This window comes from Myotis myotis, unplaced genomic scaffold, assembly GCF_014108235.1.
Source record: "Myotis myotis isolate mMyoMyo1 unplaced genomic scaffold, mMyoMyo1.p scaffold_m19_p_11, whole genome shotgun sequence".
Classification (NCBI taxonomy): domain Eukaryota; kingdom Metazoa; phylum Chordata; class Mammalia; order Chiroptera; family Vespertilionidae; genus Myotis; species Myotis myotis.
In genome coordinates, this window is record NW_023416315.1 from 28,609,082 (window position 1) to 28,636,770 (window position 27,689).

Consider the following 27,689-nt stretch of genomic DNA (forward strand, 5'->3'; position numbering starts at 1 on the left):
CTTTATCTAAAAGGTCATGAGTCCTTCCTGAGTAGCAGTACCAAGGATATTTGTACAGCATTTAATGTTTAGCCAACTCTTTACCATCTCACTGTGTATTTTCCTCCTAGCAATTCAATGCAATCCATTGCTACCGTACTCTTTTTAGAAATGGAGAAGCTGGGGACCCAGTGCGTACACCATCTATCAAGTTTGTGACCACCCATGTTGTCCGTGCTCTCTTGGTCAACTGAGAAGTCACCAAGTTGAGTAACATTTTTAGCTTCTTTTTTATTTTGTACAAAAGTATAATTTAAAAGATGTGTTCCCAGCAAGAAGGAAAAAAAAGGCCCAGATAGAACATGAATCCAGTGACAAACAATAAAAATATTACTGTTATTTAATATGAAAGAAATCCTTCTTTCTCTTCAATATTCTTTTCCCTTATCCCAATGATCTGCTAAAATTGCCCATAAAATATGCCATCACCTTATCTCATATGAATATAAAACTGTACAAACAAAGGGTAACTAAAACACTTAGGTTAAAACCAAATGGGAAGTGTCACTAAGAATGAATTGCAACTCCACAGCCTCTACTGTGTGAGTTCCCTTATTCAAAAGCAATTTGTTTTTCTGGAGGGAAAAACATCATAAACCCCAGCTATCTGAGGACCCTTCAAAGACATGCTCTCTGACCTCAGCTGGGCCCTTACTGTCTCATCTTTTCACAACTACTACTTTATTTTTTAATATATTGTTATTGATTTCAGCGAGGAAAGGAAAAAGAGAGATAGAAACATCAATAATGAGAGAGAATCACGGATTGGCTGTTTCCTGCAGGACCCCCTGGGCATGTGCCCTGACCAGGAATTGAACCCTGACTTCCTGGTTCATAGGTCCACACTCAACCTCTGAGCCAGGCAGGTCGGGCTACAAATACTGCTTTAAATCGCCTCCTTTTCTAATTCCCAACTCACTTAAGCAGACAAAAAAAATCTCCTTTTTGCAGAGCAGACAGAAACCAACCACACCACTCTCCATCAGCTTCCTCCCCCACTTCAAATTTCTGCCTGCTGCTAAAGAAAAGATATTCCACTTCCTTGTCAAGCGAAAACCTCCAGCAAATTCCCTCCACTGTCTCACCATGCCTCCCTGTCTCCCTTCAATTCCTCCAGCCCTTTGTGATCCCTTTCCCATTATCCTAACAAACTCAGTTATTTTTGAGTCTTAAAGGAACTTTTTCCTTGAACATCCTGGAGAGGCAGAATAGGTGACAACCTGAAACCAGTACAGTCAGGTCAGAGTCGGGGACAAGTTTATCAGGTGACTGGAGGCATCGCTACAGAGCACAGGATCCAGAGGCAATGCTATGGGGACGCAGAAGGGGCAGGAGGGATGGAGGTAAGAGGTGAGGTAGCCTTCAGAGTGAAGCTCCATGGGCTCGGCCACTCCTAGGCTGCCCGGCCCAGAATCCTGCTCTGCCCTTCAATCCACAGAACCAGTTCACTGAACATCGCAGCGCTTTGGCTCAGAGTTTCAATTCCATGGACATTGGATGTCTGCATCCCGCCACACCATGAGATGAACGTGGCCTCTTGCAGTCTCTAGGACTCCATCTCCTACCCCTTCCTTCTACATCACTGAGCTCCAGCATCCTCCCCCTGGGGAGCCCTGCCGCTGCCAGGGTGCCGCCTCTACCTCCCTCTCTCCATCTCTGTGAGGCCTTCCCTAAGCAGCCTATTTAGAATTACAGACACCTACCATCAACACGCCATGTTCCCCTCACCTGCTTTATTTTCTTCTGTCCTACCAACCTCCACCTAATACACTATATGTTTTATTAACGTATTTTGTTTATTGTCTGCCTTTCTGTACTAAAATGTCAATTCCACAAGGCCAGGAATTTCACTTGCTTTTAGTCACTACTGAATCTCCTGTAGTACCTATAAAAGTACCTGGAAATGGCAGCAGGTGACAATTATTTCTTAACTGAATGAAGACTCCTTCACCTTTACTAAGTGATCCATGACCACCAAAGACACTTAGGCACCTGGTATGTGCATAGGCACAGGTATAGGTGAGGTACTGACCAGACCCTTGTATGTGCATAGGCACAGGTATAGATGAGGTACTGACCAGACCCTGGTATGTGCATAGGCACAGGTATAGATGACACACTGATCAGACCCTGGTATGTGCATAGGCACAGGTATAGATGAGACACTGACCAGACCCTGGTATGTGCATAGGCACAGGTATAGATGAGACACTGACCAGACCCTGGTATGTGCATAGGCACAGGTATAGATGAGACACTGACCAGACCCTGGTATGTGCATAGGCACAGGTATAGATGAGATACTGACCAGACCCTGGTATGTGCATAGGCACAGGTATAGATGAGATACTGATCAGACCCTGGTATGTGCATAGGCACAGGTATAGATGAGACACTGACCAGACCCTGGTATGTGCATAGGCACAGGTATAGATGAGACACTGACCAGACCCTGGTATGTGCATAGGCACAGGTATAGATGAGACACTGATCAGATCCTGGTATGTGCATAGGCACCGGTATAGATGAGACACTGACCAGACCCTGGTATGTGCATAGGCACAGGTATAGATGAGACACTGATCAGACCCTGGTATGTGCATAGGCACAGGTATAGATGAGATACTGACCAGACCCAGATACGGACAGACATAGGTTTACACATACCCATACACATATATATGTATACACATACACCCCCTGGATAGTATATTCGATTTAGAACATGGTTAATATTAAACACGGAGTGTTCTTGCACAGCCTGTGAAATTTCCTAATTCACCCTCTATTCAATCAGCTTCCTTTCTTCGATGTTTACACCAGGGTACACATATCCTGAATGTTATCGCTTCTCGCTGTGAGGATGAATGTATAAAAGCAGGAAATAGAGCCTTCTTCTACCTCTCCAGAATTAGGCAGCATTGTCATTCTCCCCGCCCCCCATCAGGCCTCTGTCTGGGCACCCATCTGCTGCCCCGTACACTTTAATCACTGCCTGATTCTCCCAGGCTTACTGCCAAACTCCCACCTCACCTACATCCCTTTCTTCCTCTCCCTCTCACCAATCAATAAGCGTAAAGCCCAGGATGGCTCCACCAGAACCTTAGATAGAGTCACTCCCACGTCACCATGGCAATAATCGCTCCCTAATCATCATTTCTGAGACAAGTCTTTATGCTGTCCCGCTGGGCCCTCTTTTCCAGGGAGCAACGATGAGTGAAGAGTAATCATGAGAGCGTGCATGAACACAAATCGATTCAGGCCTGGTATTGCAGGAGCCTGGGCTGCTTTTATAACCTCCCACTCCCACACACACCGCCACCCCCATATCCAACTGACAGTTCCAGGACCATTCAGATGTGCCAAATGGGTTTAGGAAAAGTGATTTTGCTGCAAGGAAGAGAGCTGAAACTGAGAACTCTGCTGAAACTAGGGCCCTAGGGAAAGGGGCTAGAAAATTCCCCCCATGGCCAAGAAACAAGGGAAAGCAACTTGGGTGTTTTTGGTTTTGTTTTTGTTTTGCAAAGACCTGAGAGAAAAAATTAAAATAAAATAGGCATGATCTTGTGAAAAAGGAACTCTATGCCAGCCCTAGGCATGAGCGTGGAGAGGAAGTTTACAGTGTCCTCATTGTGCTGGAATCTTCTAGAAGACATGGCCCTGAACCAGAGATCCCTCTCAGGAGCTGCCAGACAGGAATTCAGAAATCCTCCATGGAAACCTGTCTGTCACCCAGCACACTGCGCTCCTGCGGAAAAATCCGCCCAATGGATGATGAGTTCACAAATAAAAGTATAGACCTTTGCGAAAATAAATCCCCCCCAAGCAAGAGTCAAGAAGCAAAATAAATTGCTTTGCTTAGCACTGCCAATCCAAATAAGTCTGTTTAAAATTATCAAATAAATGTTTAAAAGGAAAGGAGAAAGGTAGGATGCTATCAAAATAAACAGGTGGATTAAGAAAGACCACAATGAAACTTCTAAAAATAGCCCTAGCTGGTTTGGATCAGTGGATAGAGCATCGGCCTGGGGACTGAAGGGTCCCTAGGTTCGATTCTGGTCAAGGTCTCACACCCATTGTGGGGCACATGAGGGAGGCAACTAATCCGTGTCTCTCTCTCACGTTGATGTTTCTCTCTTTCTCCCCTTCCTTCCCACTCTCTCTACAAATCGATCAATGGAAAAATATCCTCGGGAGAGGAATAACAAAAAGGAAATAAAAAACTTCCAAAAATAAAAATATAAACTATTTTTTAAAATGACCAGAGCATACCAGGCTCATGAACTGGAGCTGTCAAAGTGGAGCCATCACCCAGGTGGCCTTGGCAGGACTTCACGTGATTCCATTTATACTCGATAAAAGGAAAACTTTCCCAGGATGTCAGAAGGACTCACTCTGCTCCAATTCTGGCAACGAGAAGGCGCAATCCTTCAGCGCCCAGGGGCATCGTGCTAACAGGAAGGGCATAGGCGTCCTGTCTCAGTGCTGTTTATACAACTGCACGTCTACATAGCGCTGGGCCGACTGAATACACAGGCATCCTTGGAAGAGCAGCTTAGAGGAGGGCGAGCCTGGCTGCCATCACGGATGCTGAGACTACAAAGAAGGACAAGGGGTCTTCAGGGTCTCTTTAGATCAGTGGTTCTCAGCCTTGGCTGCACATTAGAATCATTCTAATCAGGATTAGAATCATCCTGATTTCTGGGCCTCATCCTCCGGAAATTCTGTTTCTTTGTCATGGGGTGGGGCCACAACATTAGTAACAAAGAAACAGAATTCCCGGAGGATGAGGCCCAGAAATCAGGATTTTAAAAAGATTCCCAGGTGATTCTAATGTGCAGCCAAGGTTGAGAACCACTGCCTTAGATGAAGGAAGCCCTACCTTATTACTTCTTCTCTTGCTTTAAGTACTGGGTGCAGGTGTGACCCTGGGACCACTTGTTTCTTGGGCTTCAGATAACAAGACAGCGCATATTGGTGGCCGTATCTTTGATGCTGACCTGCGGTTAGAAATGAGACATAAAACTCTTTGAACTTACCCAGTGCGTGGGAATCCTGGCAGTGAGCTAGCATAACTGGCCCTTGGGCACAACTTTTGCATGCCAAGCTTCCTTTTTCCGAGCTTAATAAACCTTCATGCATTGTGCCCAGCAAGGGGGAAACAACCACAAAATCAGAACCTCAGCGTGGTGTGCAGAGCTCCCCGTGAAAGCTGTCGTTTTTTAAAATTGTGAGCGAGTTCGATCTTTCGTTCCCATGAAACCTGCAGCGCTTGGGACTAGCACGATGCCAAGGGAAGTACTATTGTTTCTGGTCTGATATGCTTTGGGGATTAGTGTGGGGTTTTTTTTTTAGTTTAATCTTACTTGGATCACATGTGCCAGAATAAATATTATTATACTTCGTACAGAGTCACTGCTTCACACTAGCTCAAACTATGTGGTCAGTCAACAGCGGGAGGCAGTTTTGCCAAGATTCATAAATGTATACTGTTTGAAACAGTTACAAAAGTAACCCCCCCAAACCAACAGAAATAAAATTTTATTTTTACTTATGAAAGTAATTCTGTAGGGAAAAAAATCTTCATTAAAATTCATGTGTTAGTTTAGTAATTCCAAAGAAATTATTTTAGGTCCTTTTATTCGATTTTATGTCCTTTCCATAGTCCAATTAGTACTAAACTAACTAAATGACTCTAACAGGCAAAATTATGCAGAAAAGCTTGTGATAAAAGTCAAAAAATGGAGCTGCAGGAAAAGTGGCGTTACTATGGCAACCAATTCACTACAAAAAATAAGGAGAATATGGAACATAAGATGAGGGGCCAATTATTTTTTGAGAATATCATGCTTAATAAAATTTCAAAAATCATAGCTGTAACTATTAACAGCAATTTAAGACATCCACCAAAACGTAGTCTTTTAGAAATTTTAATAATTTTACAGCTTGTTTTGCTTCTTTTCTTTTCCATCTTAAGGAAACCCATTAATCCCAGTTTTCTAAAATATTCTGAGCTGCAAATGATACACTTTTGGGGCATGTCACCTAGAAGTCTTTTGAAAGCACTTTGAGGAAATGAAGGTTTTCATTTAAGAGCAGTATAAAATGAGCCTGAGCTGGGCTAGTGAAATGAATCAAATAAGATTAATCTTTAAGTCACAAACAAGATGTCCATGTATTTATTTGAAATTTTAAAAAAATTTCCTATCCATAGTTTGGTGCTTAAAAGAACAATAATCATCCTAGTCCCAATTCTATTGTTTTAAACAAAGTGACCTAATTGATTGCATAATGGAAATCTCCTTATAAAATACCTATTTTTCATGCCCTGGAAACAGCTGAACATTCCTCACACCATGTTTAGAGCCTCAGAAAATTCACCAAATGGCTTAATATTTATAGGAATTAGTTGGTAGAATTTCTCGTACTGGGAGACTTTTACTTGGCAACCCAATGTAAAATAGGAATAATAGAAAATGGTTTTAACTGTAATTAAGACACACTTCTAAAATTACATCCTAAATAGTCACTGAATTGGAACCTATTTATCCCTATCATGCAGTCTAAGAGCCTATAAATAATGAACAATGTGATATTTTCTTATAGGTACAGATTGGGGAAAAATGCAATGTGGTGGACACAGAAAAGCTTAGTCTTGAAATGATGACGAGGTCTTAAAGAAATCAGGAAGAAAGTACATGGGGCAGGTTTATTTTCTGTTTGCTTTTAGGGCTGACCTATGGCTGAGGACTATGAGAATAAGGCTATTACAGAATGAGTCAGATGGAAAACACAGGCAAACAGAAGAATACTGAGAATGTAAGTACGTGTTATTCTTTCACTGGTAATTAACTTTAAGGATAAAATCTAAAAATTGAATAGGGAAAAGTATCCCCAAAAGATAATTTTTGAAAGCAATAAGGTATTGTATTCCTTTGAATAACCATAGGACTTTCCCTGAAAACACCCCAATTACCCAAACTCTGATTTTAAAACCAATTTTTTTCACTTGGAGAAATAACATCACAGAATCAATGAGCATTAAAGACACATAGGAGAACACCCAACGCATATTTGAAATCATAGATCAGACAGATTATTTTGATCTTCCAAGAAATATATTCAATTGTATGCAGACAACAGTTAGAGTCTTAGAAAGTTAACTTATTACTATTTGACAGATGAAAAGATTAGAAGCATAATAGTACTTTCCTTTCGAGTCCATTTGCTTAATTTGTTTACTGCTGTGGATCCAACATATCAAAATTTATGTGGTTTTGCTTGTTACAAAAAAACATTACAAACTTTGCAATACTCTATTACATGATATAGTACACCATTTGTTACGTTTACCAAGATAATACTGATGTGTAATGTATTTGTTCTTTACATATTAAGTTTGTACTATTTTAATACTCTTATAAAACACCTGCCATTTCAGTATACAGACGGCAACAAGCAAAAAGATAGAAACTGTAGTCATGACCACAGGACAATCGGCTTACATTGGATAATAAAATCATGATAGAATAGTTTTTCAAAGGAGTAAATGTGTAAAGAATTATTAGAAAAAAATTCATAGGACTTAAGTCAAAGTAAAGCTATCTCCGAAGGTGGGATTATGCTTCATAAAAGCTCACTGGCATGCTTACGGAGGCTGACAGCTCCTGACAGCATCCTTGCTTGCTCAGGGCCCCACCCTAAGGAGTGTATTTGTCATGTAACAATATTGACTCTAGGGTCAGACTCCAACTGCTAAGGACACGTCTCCTTAATGTATAAGAAAGCCTTCTTTCACATACAGCTAAAGTAGTCACTAGATCCAAATGTATTTTTTTCAATGACAGCCTATCCAAACTCCTTAGTAGCATGTCATTTCAATGGGCAGTTCTAAGTACGTACTAGTATTTATGAGATTATTCACTTCAAATTCCTAAAGAATGTTAATGTGCCCTTTATAAATACCTATCTTCAAAAAGATGAGAGTTCATGGAGAAATTACTTAACCAATCTGCATGCTGACACAGTTTAAATTACTTTTTATTTCTCCTTCCCTGTAAGGACTACCTCCGCCATGATTTAAAATGATTTCCAGCCCTAACCGGTTTGGCTCAGTGGATGGAGCGTCGGCCTGTGGACTGAAGGGTCCCGGGTTCCATTCTGGTCAAGGGCATGTACCTTGGTTGTGGGCGCATCCCCGGTGGGAGGTGTGCAGGAGGCAGCTGATCGATGTTTCTAACTCTCTATCCCTCTCCCTTCCTCTCTGTAAAAAAATCAATAAAATATATTTTAAAAATAAAAATAAATAAATAAATAAAATGATTTCCAGCCCTGGCCTAAATGGCTCAGTGGATAGAGCATCGGCCCAAGAACTGAAGGGTCCTGGGTCCTGGGTTCAATTCAGGTCAAGGGCACATACCTCTGTTGTAGGCTTGTTCCTTGGCCCTGGTTGGGGCACATGGGGTAAGCAAGCAATCGGATGTGTCTCTCTCACATTGATGGTTTCTCTCTCTCTCTCCCTCTCCCTCTTCCTCTCTCTCTCCCTCTCCCTCTCCCTCTCTCTTTTTCTCTCCCTTTCTCTGTCTCTCCACCCCCTTACCCCTCCTTTCCACTCCCTCTAAAAATCAATAGAAAAATATCCTTGGGTGAGATTTTAAAAAATAAAATTATTTCTAAATGTGGGCCTTTATTCAGGTAAAACAAGAGATTTGAATGGCTGTGAGACTAGTGTTCCTTCCAGATTAGTACAAAGTATAACATTTCTGATGGGCAGGAAGAAATACTAGATCAATCTACAAAACAAGAACAAAGAGCTAAATGCCAAATTCTAAAGCTAAATGCCAAATTCTAATCCTTGAGATGGAGACCTGAACACTCAAGCAAGAGTTTTTTAACCTGGGTCTATGAATGCCTCAAAGGGCTCCTTGGATTTGGTTCAGTATATAAATGAGCCCTGTAAAATAATTGTAAAATTGTGTGTGTGTGTGTGTGTGTGCGCGCGTGTGCATTTTTCCTGGAGAAAAGCATTGATAGATAGATCTCATCATACCATATAATTTATTGTTCAAATTATAATACTTTTAAAAGTGAAATGGAATGTTCTCGATTATTGCCCTCAGCAACAGGCTTAAAATGAGACTTTTAAGGGCAAAATGGGAAGTATAATTATTTTATCAATAACCCAAGAAGGAAATACCCCACTGTACCAGAGAATTTAGCTTTTCATTATTTTAACTCAAGAGCCACTCATGGATTTTCATTCATGGCAGTTGACTTTGACACAATCAGATATACTCTGCAAGTGTCTGGAAACATATCAGATGGCTTTTGGAAACCATCCCAAAGGTTTTAAGCCTGCAGGTTCTCCTCTCCAGTCCGACTCTCTCACCTGCCCTTCACTCTGGCTGTTACTGTGAGCTTTGCCCTTCCTACCAAACTTGGGTTCAGGACATGGCACTGGCCTGGATGTCCTCACACTTCGTCTCTGATTCTTTTTCTGCTTCACAAGTGCTTCTTTTCGTCCTCCTAAATGAATAAGGATTACCACGGTTGGGGCTGAGCCTTCTGCTCTACACTTTCCCTTGAGAAACAGATCTAATTATACAACTTTCAACAGCATATACCAGTGACTGATTCACAGCTGATGGTTCGCGTCAGAGTCCCAAACTAGACCCAGGAACCTTCGTCTGCCTGAGGAGTAAGCTGATGAAGTTACTCAAACTCATAGTATTCAGTCTTCTATGTGAAGTTGAGGGAAAAGTTTTTAAAATATTGGAATAACCTTTCTGCGTTTGCAAGATAGAAGCTTACGTTTCAGAGAATCTGAATATTAGTCTGTGGCTCTAACAAAACAATGTAACTAGAGTTAGGATTTTCACTTGAAAAGTATGTTATATTCCATGGTTTGTGAGCAATAGTTACATGAATAATAGAACTCAGATTGCTTTTGTACACAAAAGCCCCATCAGACATTAAGATAAACTCCAATGGCAAGCAACTCTTCCTAAATGTCAAACACTAATACTGTCTCTTTCTCCAAGCTAGAGTTTGACGTGAGCTCATTTAAGCAGCAGCTTGGTTTGCAGTCAGATGAACAGTGAGGCTCCCTGGGTATCTGGACGGTATCAGTTCCAGGACCCCCATGGACACCAAAACTCTGAGGATGTTCAAGTCTCTTATATAAAAGGGCACAGTATTTGCCTATAACCTATGTATACCCACTCTTGTACTTTAATCATCTCTAGATTACTGGTAATACCCAATACAATGTCAATGCTATGCAAATAGTTGATTGTACAAGGCAAAACAGTCTGTACATGTTTAGTACAGACACAGCTATCATAGGTCTAACTACAAGGTACGCATCAGCAACAATGTAATATTATTTTTCAAATATTTTCCATCTGTAATCAGTTGAATTCATGGATATAGAACCCACAGATATCAAGGGCTGACGATATGTTTTTAAAAAAGTCCTTTCAGGGGCAAAATCCTAGAGTACTTAGAAGCTATTCTCCTTTTCCTCTTCATATGGCTCATCAATTATTCAGTTTTGTGAGGTTAATATATATTTTTTTATTGATTTCAGAGAGGAAGGGAGAGGAAGAGAGAGAGATAGAAACATCAATGATGAGAGGGAATCATTGATTGGCTGCCTCCTGCACACCCTCTGCATAAGCCCGCAATCTGGGCATTTGCCTTTGACCAGATCGAGCTGGCTGAAGCTCTATCCACTGAGCCAAACCATCTAGGGCTGTCCTTATAATTATCTCTGTATGAATCTGGCTACCTCTGTAACTGACAATGTCTTTTTCTTCTTTATATCTCTAATGCCTGGTGTAATATTTGCTACATAAATAGGTTCAATGGATAGTTGATGAGGGGGGTTGTGTGCTGGGTGAAAAAGGTAAAGTGATTAAGGAAAAACAACACCACTCAGACACAGACAACAGTATGGTGATTACCAGAGGGAAGGGGAGTTGGGGGTGTTAGAAGAGGGTGTGAGGGGATAAATGGTGATGGAAGGAGATTTGACTTGGGGTGGTGAATACACAATACAATATACAGATGATGTATTATAGAATTGTACATCTGAAACCTAGAGAATTTTATTAACCAATGTCACCCCAATATTCAATAAAAAATTTTAAAAGCTAAAGTAAAACGATACTATTTAGTAATATTTGCTAGATATTATTACTACAAGTCTCCAAATTTTATTCAAAAATAAAAAATAACCTACTTTAAAATCTGCTTGAATAAAAGCCTCTAAAATTACAGTGACACAAATATAGAAAACACAAAGGTATAGCAGCTACGTAATTAGGCTATTGTTAGGATCATTAGTACTAAGCTTAATTTCACTACCAAATATTGTTTTATATATCAGGTTTTCAAATACTACTCAGCGGAAAAAAATTAATCAAAAAGAGCAACCGGCTGGCGTGGTTCAGGGGTTGAGTATTGACCAAGGAACCAGGAGGTCATGTTTCGATTCCCGGTCAGGGCATGTGCCGGATTGCAGGCTCAGACCACAATGTGGGGTGTGATGGAGGCAGCATATCAATGATTCTCTCTCATTATTGATGTTTCTATTTCTCCCTCTCTCTCTCCCTTCCTTTCTGAAATCAATAAAAATATATTTTAAAAAAATAGTAACAACAGATTGTTAGAACAGCAGGCAAATAAAGACTGATCATATGACCTCAGTTAAAAGTAATGATGTTTAATAAAATATAAGAGAAACTTGTACTATCTATAAAACCCTAGTTGCTTCAAACCAAGACAGTTGTGGGTGCCAAGGATGCCAGCCACCATGGTGCGTGTAGACCATGTTCTAATAATTACTTCCTCCTTGCTATACCTTAGCCACTAAGACTAATCCTGGGCTTTTACTGACATGAGAGTAGGCACAGGAATACAGTAGAAAATTATAACACATCATAATTAATTACAATAAGCCAGAGAGGTTTATAGGTTGAGTTGTGTCCCTCCAGCATTCTCCTGTTGAAGTCCTAACCTTCAGTGTCACAGAATATGACTATGCTTGGAGGTAGTGTCTCTAAAGAGGTGAGTTAAAATAAATCATCAGGATGGGCCCTAATCCAAGATGATTGGTATCCTTATAAGCAGAGGACGTTGGGACACAGAAGGAAGACCACATGAAGACAGAGGGAGGAGACAGCATCTAGAAGCGAAGGAGCGAGGAGGCCTCAGGAGAACTCAAATTTGCAGATACCTTCACCTCAAACTTCTAGCTTCCCGATGGTGAGAAACTAAATACCTGTTGTCTGAGCTACCCAGTCTGTGGTACTTTGTCACAGCAGCCCTAGCACAGTAAGACACCAAGTACCTTCTCACTTCTTGATTCATTAAATCTAATTTATACTCAAAACATTCATGGATGGTAATATTTTCACATTTTTATAGACAGGGAAACCGACATCCCAGAGATGTTGAATGACCTCTGAGATCATCCGGTGGTTGAGCACCAGGAGGCAGGACTAGAGTAGCGTCTCTGTCCCCAGTCCTTCTGGCCTTCCACTCTCAGCAGGTGGCGGATGACCGGACACCGGGGCTGTGGTCCCAGCAGTGCCCTAAACTCATTATGAGACCTTCAGCGTCATTACTTTTTAACATCTTTGTTTCTTTCATCTGCAAAATGAGGGGATTGAATTAAATATTCTAAGATCTATATAATGCCTTCCCCATTTTAAGCATGTAGCTCAAGTCATTGTTTCCAAACTCCTAAAGAAACTGGCTCTGTAAACTCACTTAGAATCAAAAGAAAAGTCAATATTTGGGGAATCACTTACTATTTTGCCCACAGAAATGATCTCTCTCTCACAAAAATATATAGACACTTAAAAATGTTCTGAAATATTATGAACTTAACTCATCTTTAAAAAAGTAATGTTTAAAGGGCTTGCATCCCATTAGTTAATTTCTGTTTTTAAAGATTCCTGCACTCTGAGCTTTTAAGAATTGCACATAGCTTCATGAACAAAACACTGGACTGAGTTTTTTCACAGAAAATCTGAATTCAGGCTTAAAATCTACAGTGAACAATTGCATAATCTTGAGTGAGGGGGGCGGGGAGGAGGAGTTGCAGACCTCAATTTCTAAATCTGAGAAATGGTGCAAAGAGCTTCCGCATGCCTGGAGGGACAGTTTGCCATTAAATGAATGAGAATATTTGTACTCTTTGGAGGGAAGTTGCTGCAAGGTAATTCATTAAAAACTCATAGTGTTAAGGCATCTTTTTAAAATAATATCCTCAGTTTTGAAATATCGTGTGAGTGCCTGATTTGCATGTTGTTCATACCTATGGTGAAGGCATATTTTGTTTGCCAGGAAGAGGCAAACCATGGAAAGTCATGTGTACCATAATGGAGTGTAGCAGGTTATAGGACTGTAGGGGTTAGAATTGTGAATCTTCTCTTGTGTGCTTTTTTAACTAAGTAAGGGCAGTTTGCCCAAAGGGGAGGGGAAACCATCTACAAACCACACACTCCACATCCAATCACAAAGAGACAAATCAGCCTTCAGGCGAATCAAATGTCTTCATTTAAAGCTTACCTGGACTTGGCACTCTGCCCATCTTTTCCAAATCTCTTAACAACATGCTTTCACAGTTGAAAACATGCATACTGAAACAGCATACCTTTTGCAACATTGGTTTTTAAGAAAAGGAACTCTTTGGCCTAGGAAAGGCATTTGCTTGGGAAAAGGAAAGTTCCTTTCTGGGTTTGCAGCATGTAAATCAGAGATCAGTGGGTGGGACTGAGGTGTGCTCCAGTGCATAAATACAGGCCGGGCTGAGCTGGCACACTAGGAAGCTTGGACGCATCAAGGCCACCTGGCTCGCACAGACAGGTGGGTGGGGAAAGCCAGGTAAGGCTCCTGACCATAGCGCATGTTGGAAGGGCACTACGTTCTGGCCTCTGGTTACCTTGTGAAAGAGAGTTTCAAGGTCAATGAAATGGGGTTTGGAGAGGGAATAAATGGAGTTTTCACCAAAGGTTTGCTGGGGCCTTTCTTTGGCCTGAGCGGGTAGTGGGCTACCTTCCTGAGCCGGTTCACGGGCATGCTTTCTCCCTTGGGACACAGGAGGTTGGAGTGGGTGAACTCTAGGTGTTTCCAAGGTAGGACAGGGCCTGCGTCCTCTGTCTCTGTGCACTGGTCACCATCGATGCTCTGCTGGTCTCCCACTGCCTAAAGCCGAGGCCGCAGCCCGGGGAACCCTCCCTCAGATTGCCCGCTGGCAACTGCAGTTTAGAATGTGACTGAAAAGCAGAAAAACAGTCTGGTGCTCTTTCTCTGTCTGGTGTAGAGATTCTTGTTGCATCTTCAAGCTTTAAATTCATGGGATAAACTATAAGAGAAATCTGGGTGCTTTCTTAAGGCATTTATGAATAGGGACACCGAAACTTCCTGCAAGTTTATTCCTCGCTAAAGATAAGAGGGCAGAGATAGAGTGACCAATAAAAAGCGTTGGTGAGAGGAGAGAGAGAGAGAGGCACCAAACGGTCAATGTCTCCCACAGTTAGCATTCTGGAGGAAGTTTGCAGGGCAGAGTCTATTCATATTATGAGAAGTCGATAGAGTGAGTCTCAGCAGGATGTTTGAACAGCAGGAGTTACATTAGACAAAATTCTGTCATCCCGCCATAAAACACAAGTAATATATCAATAGTTCCGACCTGTAAGTGGTGGGGCTATCGCACGGGCTCCTAATAGCTGCTTGAACAACCAGAATTGTCAATGGATTAAATAGGTAAAATGCTTCACCACCAGTTTATGATTTTCTAAATATACACAGATGCTGTAGCTCTAAATAAAATAGGGAATCAAATGAATGTTGATAAACTCAAAGTCACTATTTGCCATGATGTTTCTAAATCAATTAATATTCAAAAAGTACAAGTATTCTCACATAAAAGTTCCTGGATTTTTTTAAACACTACACAAGTCTTTGTACTAAGAGGGCTGGGAAGCATTGACTTACAGTGCACGTGAGTTGTTTTTGCAGAAGAGTAGGATACAAAATTTGTTATTGGCTTTTCCAGTGTAGAAACTAAAGAAAATCTTTATCAGTGTAGAAAGTAAAGAAATGCACCCTTGCCTTTTATGTATTTTTGAGTAAGATGTTTTGTGGCTACATACTACTATTCGCATATAATGGGCCAGTTTTATATAAGGTATCATCTGGTTTGATGACTTAGCAACACTTTTTTTTTTCAATCAGCAAAGGTTCCCACTTAAGCTATCAGAACATGAAAAACATTCCCCTTAAAAATACTAAGCTTTGACAGTCCATCCTGCTTCCTTTGCAGTTTATTTAACTTCAAACCTCCACCAATATTAGAGCTAGATTTTCTTTTCAAACAATTTTCTTTGGCTTTACTAAAAGCCCAGGTCTCCTGCTTTGAGTGTTGTAGTCCCTGGATAACCATAGCGATTTGCTGGTGCTGTTCATTTTGGAACTTGCTTTCCCTCACTCACTCCGGGATGTTCTCTTGTCATTCACTCTCCTATTCATGGGAATCTTCTTCACAGCATCGTGACCTTCCCTAAGAATTAACTGCAAAATACTAGAAAAAACAAACAAACAAACAAAAGCCTAACAAAAACACTCATCAGGTTGCTTTCTCTGTGTGTTATGAGTCCCATAGAATACTTTTGTGCACAAGTGTGCGCCCAGAACATTAGCTATACCAGGCCCACTGCAAGAGGCACAGTTGTTTCAGTAGAAGGAACTTGCATTGATATATTTCAGTCAATTCAGAACTAATATATAGAGTTTGAATAAATATCACTCGGGGGAGAGAATTATGAGGGTGCAAGTTTTCAGTTAGATGACAAAGTTGCCAGGTATTAAATTAAGTAAGGAATTACTTTACTCAGATCTTATTCTTCAAGGGCAATGTTCCCTTTTTAACAAAAAGCTAGAGAAGTATCGATGTTTAGGATAATTGTTCCAGGATGGGAAAATGGGAGCCAGCACTGCAAAAGGGCAAGATTTAGGAACCTTGGTTCGCACCCATCTCATAAATCTTCATCTCTCTGAATGTCAGATTCTTCATCTATAAATGAGGCACTGGGGAGGTGGGAAAAGAGGAGGTAACCGATATGGTATCTTCCAGTAATACATGTTTTAAATCCTTTAGCTATAAGAGTATATACATCTATTTATTTTCTTAAAATATATCTATATTTATATTGTAGATGCCTATGGAGCTCTACATCAGTATATTTATATCTGTATAGAAACAGAAAGATAGATGATAGATAGATGAAGTCTGAAGATTTTGGAGACTGATAATTCTCTTTTGTCTTGCTGACTTTTTGCTTGTTTTCATGATCAGGTTTGCCATGGAGAAGATTTCAGTGTCAACATTCCTCCTCCTTGTGGCCCTCTCCTACACCCTGGCCAAAGATACCACAGTCAAACCGGGGGCTAAGAAGGACACCAAGGACACAAAGGTCTCTCCACCCAAACTGCCCCAGACCCTCTCCAGAGGTAGGAGTCCGTGTCTCATCAGCTTCCAATGCTGCCTAATTGGGAAGCTGAGACTTGTGTGCTGAACATATTTTTTGTATGTGTTCCTTCTAGATTTATCAAAATTGATAATTATTTCTACTTTCTCTAGAGGTTTTAGTATCAAGTATATATCTTTAGTATCAAGTATGTATCTCAGCCATCATTGCTTTTCAACAGCTTTGGATCTGAAATTATAATAGCTTTAAATTTACTGGTTCATTTTGTCCTAGGTTGGGGTGATCAGCTCATCTGGACCCAGACATACGAGGAAGCTTTGTACAAATCCAAGTCAAGGTAAAGATGAGGGTGACAGCAGCTCCCTCAAAGCTCTCAAGAGCACCATCTAGTGATGTTTAGCTGCACATGAAATCTACTCAGTAAAAATGATCCAATCTCTCTTTTCTTTTCAAGCAACAAACCCTTGATGATTATTCATCACCTGGATGAATGCCCACACAGTCAAGGTAATTTATTCTTCTAAATATAATTTCCTTTATAGGCTTTTAGCTTTAGGGCCAAGGTCCGATCACTCATCTCGGTATCCTTAGCATTTAGCACAGCTGAATACTAAATGATATTTCATGCAGTAAAAAGATATTTAAGGCAACTTCAAATATTTCCACGTTTTATGTTAACCATCGCTGCATATTTTGAAAAACAAGCTCTTTAATTCATCCTTGACATCTTTTTCTTTTACCCTGTGTCCAATACATCAGCAAATAACATTGGCTGTGCCTCCAAAATATACCTCAAAGCCAGTGTGGGCTTCATACAGCCTGTGCAGCTGCACAGGGCCCAGTGCTTAACAGTTCCCATGCTTGGTTTAACATTCTGTCGTCATTGTCTGCAAATTCTTAATAACTTTTGAACAAGGGGCTCATGTTTCTATTTTGCATTGGGCGCCACATATCATGTAGCTCCTGCCCAACTCCAACCACTGCCTGCTGTCTCACTGTCACTGCCATGATCCAAACCAAGAGCTAGGTGCCATAACAGCCACCTACCTGGACACCCTAGAGTCAGTTCTCCATACAGATGCCAAAATAAATCTGTTCAACATAAGTCAGATCCTATCAGTCATGTGTTCGAGTGGCTTCTACTCAGATGTACAATTAAATCCAGATTCCTGACCCAGGGCTGCAAGGCTAGACACGATCTGGCATCTGGCTCCTCCCTTTCTTACACTCTCCTCTTATTTTTCTCTCCACTCCCTCTAGCCTGGCCTTTGTGCTTTGACTCAAACATCTAAGTTCATTTTCACCTCAGGACTACTGCTCTTAGAGTCAGTCCCCTCCACGTAGTATGACATGCCTCCAACATCTTAGAATGGGTCACTCTCTCACATCAGTGTCAGCTCCTCGGGGAGACCTACCCTGGGCACTCTATAGCTCTTAAACCTCTTGCTTTGCTTCATTTTTCTTCAGAGTACACATCTCCACCTGAAATTATTAGGTATTTATTTGTTTGCTTATTTGTGATGTCTCCTACACAGGCATTTGAGCCCCTTGAAGAAAGCACATTACTTCTTTTTTTTTTCACTGCTCTATTTCCAGGGTATAAAACAGTGCCTACCATAGAGTGGCCACTCAATAAAAATAGGCTAAAAAAAAATGGATGGATAGATGGGTGGATGAATGGGAAGAAGTAGAGGTAGTCAATAGCCTAAATATTACTACACTAATGATTTGCTGAAAGGGCAAAGTTGAACACTGCACTAAAAATTACAGTTCAACTTAAAATATACCAGAGAGCAATGGTGCTGAGATGGATGCTTAATGGTTTTTCTTTATATTATAGCTTTAAAGAAAGTGTTTGCTGAAAATAAAGAAATCCAGAAATTGGCAGAGCAGTTCATCCTCCTCAATCTAGTTGTAAGTTTCCTTTTCATCATCACTGACCTTTCTCATTATTCAAAATGGATGATTCATTTCTCCTGTACATCGTAATCATGTTTGGGATGAACTAGGATCTGCCCCAAATACTCATCTCAAAGACTGGAGAGAAAAATGATACTTTATTTTATTAATAATCCGCCTTTCATGTTGTTTTTATTTAGTAATTAATAACTTCAGGTTGTCTGAAAAGTACTCTCCTGTGATCAGGATTTTCTCTGTTGCTGTAATAATTAGAAGGTTTTTGTATTTTGCAAATTACCTCCTGTGTCCCTTCCTGCGGTTCTGGCTGCTCCACACCCATTCTTAGTCCTTGTCTCCTCTCTCCCTGGAAGAGAGAGCTCTCTGGTTGTCCAAATTTAGCCTCCTGCATTCACACTGACTTCACCATCACCACCCTTCCTGGTGCCCAAGCTTTTCTGCTTACTCTATCATAACCCTCAACTGGAGTCAGAGTCTCTCTCTCTCTCTCTCTCTCTTCATATATTGACAGGTGGGCTTCTTCCAAGACCATCCACACCAGTAGTTCTTCCTCAACTCCCTTCCACAGGCTCCTCTTCCTCCCCCTAAATATTAAGTGATTTGGTGAATCTCTATTTGGCCTGCTCTCTTATTTTTATATTTTATATTCTTTATGGACAACATCATCTATATGTGTCTTTAATCAATGGTCACACAGTGACAATTCCCACAAGCAACTCCCAACTGGTATATACAGCTATGTTCCAGACATCCCATAATTCACTTAAACTCAACATGTTCCACTGCATTTCTCAGCTTGGTCCAGGCTTTTCAAATTGCTCTTCTTTCTCTAGTTCCTATTTCATCAGAAGTGTTCTTCTAGACTGGACTCTCCTACTAACCTGCAGCAGTCAAGCCTATGGTGTGTGTATATATATATATATATATATAATCTCACACATATACATATATATATATATATATATACTAGAGGCCCAGTGCACAAATTTGTGGGCGGGTGGGGTCTGGTCGACCCGCCCTGATCAGGGTTGGGGGCGCTGATTAGGGCCGGGGGGGAGGGGCCCCTGGTCGAACTCCCGGTTGAACTTCCAGTTGAGGGGACAATTTGCATATTAGCTTTTTATTATGTAGGATATATACATACATACATACATACATATATATGATCAATTACTTACAGGAAATTTCTCCCTGGATGTTCAATGAGTATCTCATATTTAATATTTCCCACAGTGAACTCTTTTTTTTTATAAAATATATTTTATTGATTTCAGAGAGGAAGGAAGAAGGGAAAAGAGATAGAAACATCAATGATGAGAGAGAATCATTGATCGGCTGCCTCCTGTAAGTCACACACTGGGGATCAAGCCTGCAACCTGGGCATGTGCCCTGACTGGGAATCGAATCTGTGACCTTCTGGTTCATAGGTCAATGCTCAACCACTGAGCCACATTGGCTGGGCAAGACCTATGGTTCTAACTTGTAAATATTTTTGTTATTGGTCACTTCCCTATAAACCAGTGGTTCTCAACCTTCTGGCCCTTTAAATAGAGTTCCTCATGTTGTGACCCAACCATAAAATTATTTTCATTGCTACTTAATAACTGTAATGTTGCTACTGTTATGAATCGTAATGTAAATATCTGATATGCAGGATGGTCTTAGGCGACCCCTGTGAAAGGGTCGTTCAACCGCTAAATGGGTCGCGACCCACAGGTTGAGAACCGCTGCTACACACTGAGAACCACCATTTTAGTGAGAGGTGTTCACTTTGCTTAGCTTACTGCGGTATTATTAAACGGCTCCCTGCCTACACGACAAATCCCATCTAACCCCACATGCCATGAGGGTGATCACTTTGAAGACCAAATTGGGATCACAGTGCTCTTCTCACATCCCTCCACTGCTTCTTAGCTATTTATGAACAAATGCAAACACAGTGGCATGCTGTGCAAGAAACTACATGAGCTGGCCCCCGAAGCAGCTCTCCAGCATCTTCTCTCACCGCCACCCCCTGCATTCCCTCTAGTTTAGTCCTTTCCCAACACTTGGTCATGTCAGAAAGTGCTACGCATTTCCCCCTCCCTGCACAATCTCTCCCCTCTGCCTGAAAGACCTCCTTTTCCGTGGAACTGACTTGTTTTCATTTTTAATGATTCCTCATTACCCACTTCATAAAGTCTGAACAGAACTTGCATACGGGGTTACATGTCCTGCTCAGGGCAGCCCTGGCCTCTGTCTTCCTCCGTCATTAATACGTCAGACACTGGGTCTCCAGTATTCATTTTCCTACCTGCATCTCCCAAAAGACCGTGCACCTATGAGAGATAAGTAATGTATATTGCTACACAAAAAACTTCTAAATAAAAATATAATAAGTGGGTAGCTGAATGCTCAAGATAATCCTATGTTTCTTTCTGTAATTTCTCCAAAAATGATTTCTGTGGTTTTTTTTTTTTTTCATTAATCTACTTCTCCTGCCTCATGAAAGATGTCTTCACCAAACACTATAACTTCTTCCTAATTCTCTCGTCATTTCTGCTCTTTATCACATACATTCAGCTCTTTACCGCCTGTTCTGTATCACATTCTCCACTAGCTTGTTTGCAGGCATGTAACTTATCTCTGCATCTGTTTTATTACTCTCTGGGGGAGAGTTGTGCCTTCCGTGTCTTAAGATGCCTAGCCCACTAACAGACACATGTTTGTATTAAATAGTTTGAAGATAACTAAAGAGTAAACAAACTAAAAAGCTGTATTTTTTTTTAATCTTAGTATGAAACGACTGACAAGCACCTTTCTCCTGACGGCCAGTATGTCCCCAGGATCATGTTTATTGGTAAGAGACAATGACATGAAACACACACGGACAATGACCCAAGCGCTTCCATATCTCCCCTTTGCCCTCCCCGACCCTCAGATGCCACTCCACCACTCCACCGTGGCTCCAATGAGGTACAGGGGTGGGCAAAAGTAGGTTAGTAATAATAGTAACAAACAATACAATAGTTAATAAGTAATAATTCAAGAATAAACTGTTTCACAGCCTCTCAGCTGTAAACCTACTTTTTGCCCATCTCTGTACCTCAGGCCTGTAAACACTTATTATTAATTAGGCAAACTTCCAATTTGTGTCTTGGGTAGTTCTTTCTGATACTGTTGATAATTATTTTAGGACAGTTAAGAATGTGAAGGTTTTTTTCTAAAAATCAAAGTTACCGTGCCCCTGCCTGCACCGGGACATTTTATATGCTGCTGGGAGCTTGCCTTGCCTCCCCTTCTGCAGCTACCTGCCACCTGTTCCCTCCCCAGCATCTCTGTCTTTCACTGACCTGCCAAAGCCCACGAACACATGCTCTTGTGGCTCCGGTTTCTTTCAGTGGTCACACTGTCCTCAGTTATAATTTTATAATTATTGGTATTCGTTAAATAAATATTTTCCCTCATGGGACTATAAACTCCATGTAGCAGGGACGATAGCTGCTTCTGCTCACCATTATTTTTTCAGCATGACCCTGTGGTGGGCTCACAAAAAAAAGATATTCCTTAGATGACTGAACAAATTAATTGAGTGTGGCCATACTGATTTAAAGACAGTCCAAGACAACTGTATGGTGATTGCCAGAGGGAAAGGGGGTGGGGGAGGGAAAACAGGGTAAAGGGGGGATCAATGGTGATGGAAGGAGGCTTGACTGGGGGTGGTGCACACACAATACAGTATACGGATGATGTATTATAGAATTGTGCATCTGAAACCTAGAGAATTTTATTAACCATTGCCACCCCCAATAAGTTCAATAAAAAAGGAAAATAGATAGCCCATGATTAAATCCAGCACAGAAAAAAGAGCTCACGCTAGTCAAGTGGCTCACCGATGTAATTCCCCCACGTTCACACTAAATGTACAAAACGGGAGGGGGAAAAGCGAAGGAAGGAGGGAGGCTGAACTAGAGTTTCATAGACTTGATTTTGTTAGGATTTAGAACATTTGGAATCCTTGAACTGGAGACCTTATAGGCCATCCACTCTTACCTTGTGCGCAAATTCTGTTCACAGCATTCCCATCTCAGACAGTTTTAACTCGCGTCAGGTCCCTTAAGTCATGAGAACCAACTCCGACTCCCAGGCAGCTTGCTCTCAGCCACTTCCCCACGTGCCTGCACATGAGAATCACCTGGGCGATCTTTAAAACCAAGCTTCCCAGGCCACCTCAACCCAATTAAACAGAATGCCTGGGTGCACGACAAAGGCATCGGGATTTTTTTTAAAGCTCTCCAGGTGATTCCATGGTGCAGCCAGAGTTGTGAGCCAACGGCTGGGTATTGAAAAGCCTATGTTAACTCAGGGGTTCTCAGCCATGGCTGCACATTGGAATCACCTGGGAATCGTTTTAAAATCCTGATTTCTGGGCCTCATCCTCCGGAAATTCTGTTTCTTTGTTACTAATGTTGTGGCCCCACCCCCATAACAAAGAAACAGAATTTCCAGAGGATGAGGCCCAGAAATCAGGAGTTTAAAACGATTCCCAGGTGATTCTAATGTGCAGCCAAGGTTGAGAACCACTGTGTTAACTTATTACCACGATCCGGTGTTTGTATCCTCTGCACCAAGCAGTAGCAGGTCTTTAGTCTTTGTTGAACAAAAGAATGTCTGCGTTTTGTAAATTACGTTGGTCCTAGTCCAATATTCTGAAATGACAGAGACTGACCGTCAAAGACTAGCGACAGACATTGCAAACCTGCAGTGCTTGCGCGTGTCCTCTTCACGCAGATTCCAGGACATATATCTTAGGCTCCTTCAGTCACCTCTCTGGAGGTAAGGCCTTTGTACATCCCATAACACCTCCCTTTTGGATGTGTCTTATTTGATTTATTTTATTTTTTAAATACATTTTTATTGATTTCAGAGAGGAAGGGAGAAGGAGAGATAGAAACATCAATGATGAGAGAGAATCATTGATCGACCTCCTGTATACCCCATACTGGGGATCAAGCCCCCAACCTGGGCATGTGCCCTGACCGGGAATTGAACCTCACCCCCTGGTTCATAGGTTGACGCTCAACCACTGAGCCATGCCGGCCGGGCTGGGTGTGTGCCTTATTTTAAAAATACCTTTCTGTCTCATTAATAACTTCAAGTTAGTATAAAACCTGAAAAAAAATAATTTAAACAACGCATAAGGGATGACTCCTAAATCTGCATTTTTTTAAAAATAAGTAAGAGAGGGCTACTGTATGCTTATTTGACCTTTGATGCTCTTAGGACTCATCTTCTTTTATTCATTAAAAAATATATGTTGGTTTTGAACACCAGCATTAGATATGGGTTTCTGATGAACCAGGTTGCTCCTGGTAACAACACACTTAAATTACAACATAATCATTTCAAAAGCTTAAAACAATTCCTTGGTAGAGAATGCTATTGTTTTCACCCAAAATGAAAACACCAGCCCAACAATGTGTATTATCCTGTTTTCAGGTTGCTATAGATAGCACAGCGGGGTTCATAACCTTTCCCACAAATAGCCACACACAGCTGTTGATGGCTCTCAGCCCGGCGTGGGGTCCTGCCTGCCCAAGGCTGCTACAGAGCGGATGGGGTAGATCTGCGGGGACACACACTGTACTCCTTTCAGAGAACGTGGACAAATCCACGTGCTTCCTCCCGCGATGGTGCAAACACAGCACTCCAGCCCAACATCCCCTTTTGCTTTTCTTTTGTAGACCCATCCCTGACAGTTAGAGCCGACATCACTGGAAGATACTCAAATCGTCTCTATGCTTATGAACCTTCGGACGCAGCTCTGCGTAAGTATCGCCTCCTTTGACCATCTCTATGTGGTCCTGCGGGAGTAGAGGCCACAGGACTACGACGAAGGCAGGGAAAGCTGCTCAGTGGCCCCGGGAAATCAGTTTGACCAACTAGTCTCATCACTTTAATCTCATTTTTTAAAAATTGTAAGTGAAGATGAATCATTTACATTAGGTATTGCTTTTCTCCAGGAGGATTCTATGACATGTTACCTGAGTTTCAGGTTTTTCTCTTAGGCACACTAACATGTCACAGAATTGAGTGCAATAGTTGTAGTAATCTGCATGCTTTGTTAAATGTGGTTTTTCCAAATAATGAAAGTGAAATAATGTAGTCTTTGTGGACACTAAATTCAAGTTCAATTTTAAAGATCAGTAGGAAAGATGGCTCCAAATAGTTGCCAAGAGACTCACTTCCGAGAGAGACTCTCAAGGAAGATGAGGTACCTCAATAAGAGACTGCACCTACTGTGACATCTAACTAATCCTTCTGGGAAGAAAACTGGGTTTTGCCCTAGAAGCCAATGCTGCTCAATTAGTGGCTGCCTAGAACTGCACTGCCCATGTTAGCCTTTAGCCACAGGTAGCTGTTTAATAGCAAACTTAAATTACTTACAATTTAAGACTCAGTTCCTGTCATACTGATCACACTTCAAGCACTCAATGCAAAGGCACTGAATAGTTTTCATTATCACAGAAATTCTCATTGGGCGGCACGTAAAGATTCTCATTATTTTGGAAAGGATTTTGAGGCTGTGTCTGGGCAGCTGGAAAATTATTGTGGTCCATTAGCAATGCCTTCAGTGGGTACTAGGAGAACCAGGGGAAGCACATTCAAAGTATTCGCCATTCTCAAAGTAGTATCATATCTATAATAATAAAGGGGCAATATGCTCATTAAACCGGTCGTCTTCCGGACGTCATTCCGGAAGTTCTTCCTGACAAAGCCGGGGCCGGAGGGAAGCCAGCCCAGGTCCCAGGTGTCTGCCGGCAGCTGGAGGAGGGAAGCAGCCTGGGTTCTGGGTGCCTGCCAGCAGCCAGAGGAAGGAAGCAGCCCCACTCCCTGGTGCCAGGGGGAAGCTGGTGCCAGCAGCTGGGGGAAGGAAGGCCTACTCTTGCACGAATTTTTGTGCATCAGGCCTCTAGTATCTTAATGAGACCGTGGATTCCTTAAAGGCAGGTATCCTGCACAGATAATATCATAGTACCTTATAGAAAAGGCATTTAATAAATATTGGAAGAGAACTGGATTGCAATAAAAGCCATTTTACATAATTTTAGAAAAAAATTACAATAAGATTTCCAACATTTTACCCTATGATATAATAGCACCCCATTAAACAATCAATAGAATACAGAGGTTTGGGGGTTTACTATATCTATTAATATGATTTCTGGTCACGTCTTGACTCTCGTAACTTTTTTTGCCCATTAGTTGTTGACAACATGAAGAAAGCACTCAAGTTGCTGAAGACTGAATTGTAGAGAAAAAACAAAATTTGCAAGCTCTTCCCTCTGTTTCTGGCCATGACCTGGAACCAGAGGGGATTTCAGAAGACCCTGCAGAAGGCAGGAGCGCAGTGGGCATGCTCATTGGGTTATGGTTTAATGTTACAACAGCTATTTTTTAAAATTTGTTTTCAAGTATACATGTATGAAAACAATATTGTGTACTACCATAGCAAGCCATACTTTTTAAAAAAATAAATCCTTCGGGGGTGTTAAACTGTTCTTTTTTTCCCCAACTTGATCTTTCACAGAAAAGCTGTTGGGTTCATTCACCAAATAGGACTTTTGGACACACATAATGTTTGGGGTTGGGGGTGCAGAGACAAGAAAAAATAGTTCAAGCAATGAAGACCAAAGACAGTCAAATTATCACCTCAGCTCACTCATTTTTCACTGGGTGACTAATGTACACATTAGCTTAATCACCAGCAGTATCAAACAGAATACGCATTCTTCTGAAAGAACATGTAGAAAGGCATCCCCAAGAAAACCAGGTACCTAAATGGAAGACACCCCCCAGAAACTTCTATGTACACACTTTAATCATCGAATTTTAATATATATTTTATTGACTTTTTACAGAGAAGAAGGGATAGAGATAGAGAGTTAGAAACATCGATGAGAGAGAATCATCGATCAGCTGCCTCTTGCACAGCCCCTATTGGGGATATGCCCGCAACCCAGGTACATGCCCTTGACCGGAATCGAACCTGGGACCTCTCAGTCCGCAGGCCGACGCTCTATCCACTGAGCCAAACCGGTTTCGGCAGAATTTTAGTTAGATTTTGCCCAACTCCATGCTTTCAGAGAAAGAGCCTCTGGCAGGTGGCTTTCTCCTTCAGAAGACTGATTTTGTGAGAAGGTCATTCAAAGAACATCTGTACCCATGAACACATGCTAAAGAAATACTGAGAATTGACCTGATGATGCACTGGATCTATCAAGGCCTCGAGTCCTGGCCTGGAACAAACTCAGTTGAACTGCTCCCATCTTTGTGACCAAATTATGACTGCCTAGGAGAAAAGCACAGGGCAGTGATGTCCTGTCCGTGGGGACAGATCAGAGGTCATTATTTCTCCCTGGAAAAGTTGAGAGAGGGTGTGGTATCCGGTGGGGCAGCAGAGTCAGCTGCTTTTAACTCTGTTCTGCCAAAAATTAGGACTGTGTTCATTTCTTCACTACATATTGAATACTCTCACATTTATTATTACATGGAATTCTCTTATTACCCAGCCCCCACTTGACTTCTTCAGCCCCTCAATGACTGTGGTGGTCAGTGCAATGCTTTGCATATTGATTACCTATTGCTTGTCTTGAGTAACTTTTTTTAGACAGGTCCTTTTCTGAATAGATTCCTTGGCATTATTAACTTTTCCAGGGCAGATAATAAATTTTAAATACTTTTCTCACTCACAGTACTCTGACAGAGCTATTCACTAATGAGTTCTGAGCATATATTGTTGATTGAATGGCATACAAATCTTCAGCAAATATGTCCACAGAGGGATTAGGCTCCCTTCACATTAGCAGGTAACCTACATGTGCATAAAGAGGAAAAATATTCCACTTAGAAAGTTCTCTGAGGGTTAATGAGGAGAAAAAAAAAAGTTTTCACTGTATAAACAAATATTTGAATGACAACTTCTGAGTTATTCAGGCTTTATCTGTAGTCTAGCAAAATAATGTTTACTTTTTTATTGGGCTGATGCTACATAAGAGTAAGTCCTTAAAATTTATTGAATGACAAAATGCTATTTTAACAACACACATAATTTAAATATATATAAATAAATAAGTCTTTGGGAAGTCAAATGCCAAGGTTGCAAGAAAAAATGAATCTCCCTTAGAAAAGTATTAAACACAGAGCAATAGTCATTGAAAACAACAGCTAACTTTAACCCCATTTCCTCAACTT

General features: G+C 41.2%; 1 protein-coding gene across 2 annotated transcripts; it reads left to right on the top strand.

Annotated features, from left to right (window-relative positions):
- The first annotated feature begins 13,863 nt into the window (after positions 1-13,863).
- AGR2 (anterior gradient 2, protein disulphide isomerase family member) lies at positions 13,864-25,996 on the top strand. Of its 2 annotated transcripts, none has more exons than XM_036327986.1 (8): positions 13,864-13,914; positions 16,406-16,560; positions 16,812-16,875; positions 16,993-17,045; positions 18,379-18,452; positions 21,231-21,294; positions 24,179-24,262; positions 25,701-25,996. In XM_036327986.1, the coding sequence occupies exons 2-8, from the start codon at positions 16,413-16,415 to the stop codon at positions 25,748-25,750; spliced, it is 537 nt and encodes a 178-aa protein (XP_036183879.1). In that variant the 5' UTR covers positions 13,864-13,914; positions 16,406-16,412; the 3' UTR covers positions 25,751-25,996. The 2 variants fall into 2 exon arrangements, with proteins under 2 accessions (XP_036183879.1, XP_036183878.1); XM_036327985.1 differs by having other exon boundaries at positions 13,879-13,932.
- Positions 25,997-27,689: the final 1,693 nt, after the last annotated feature.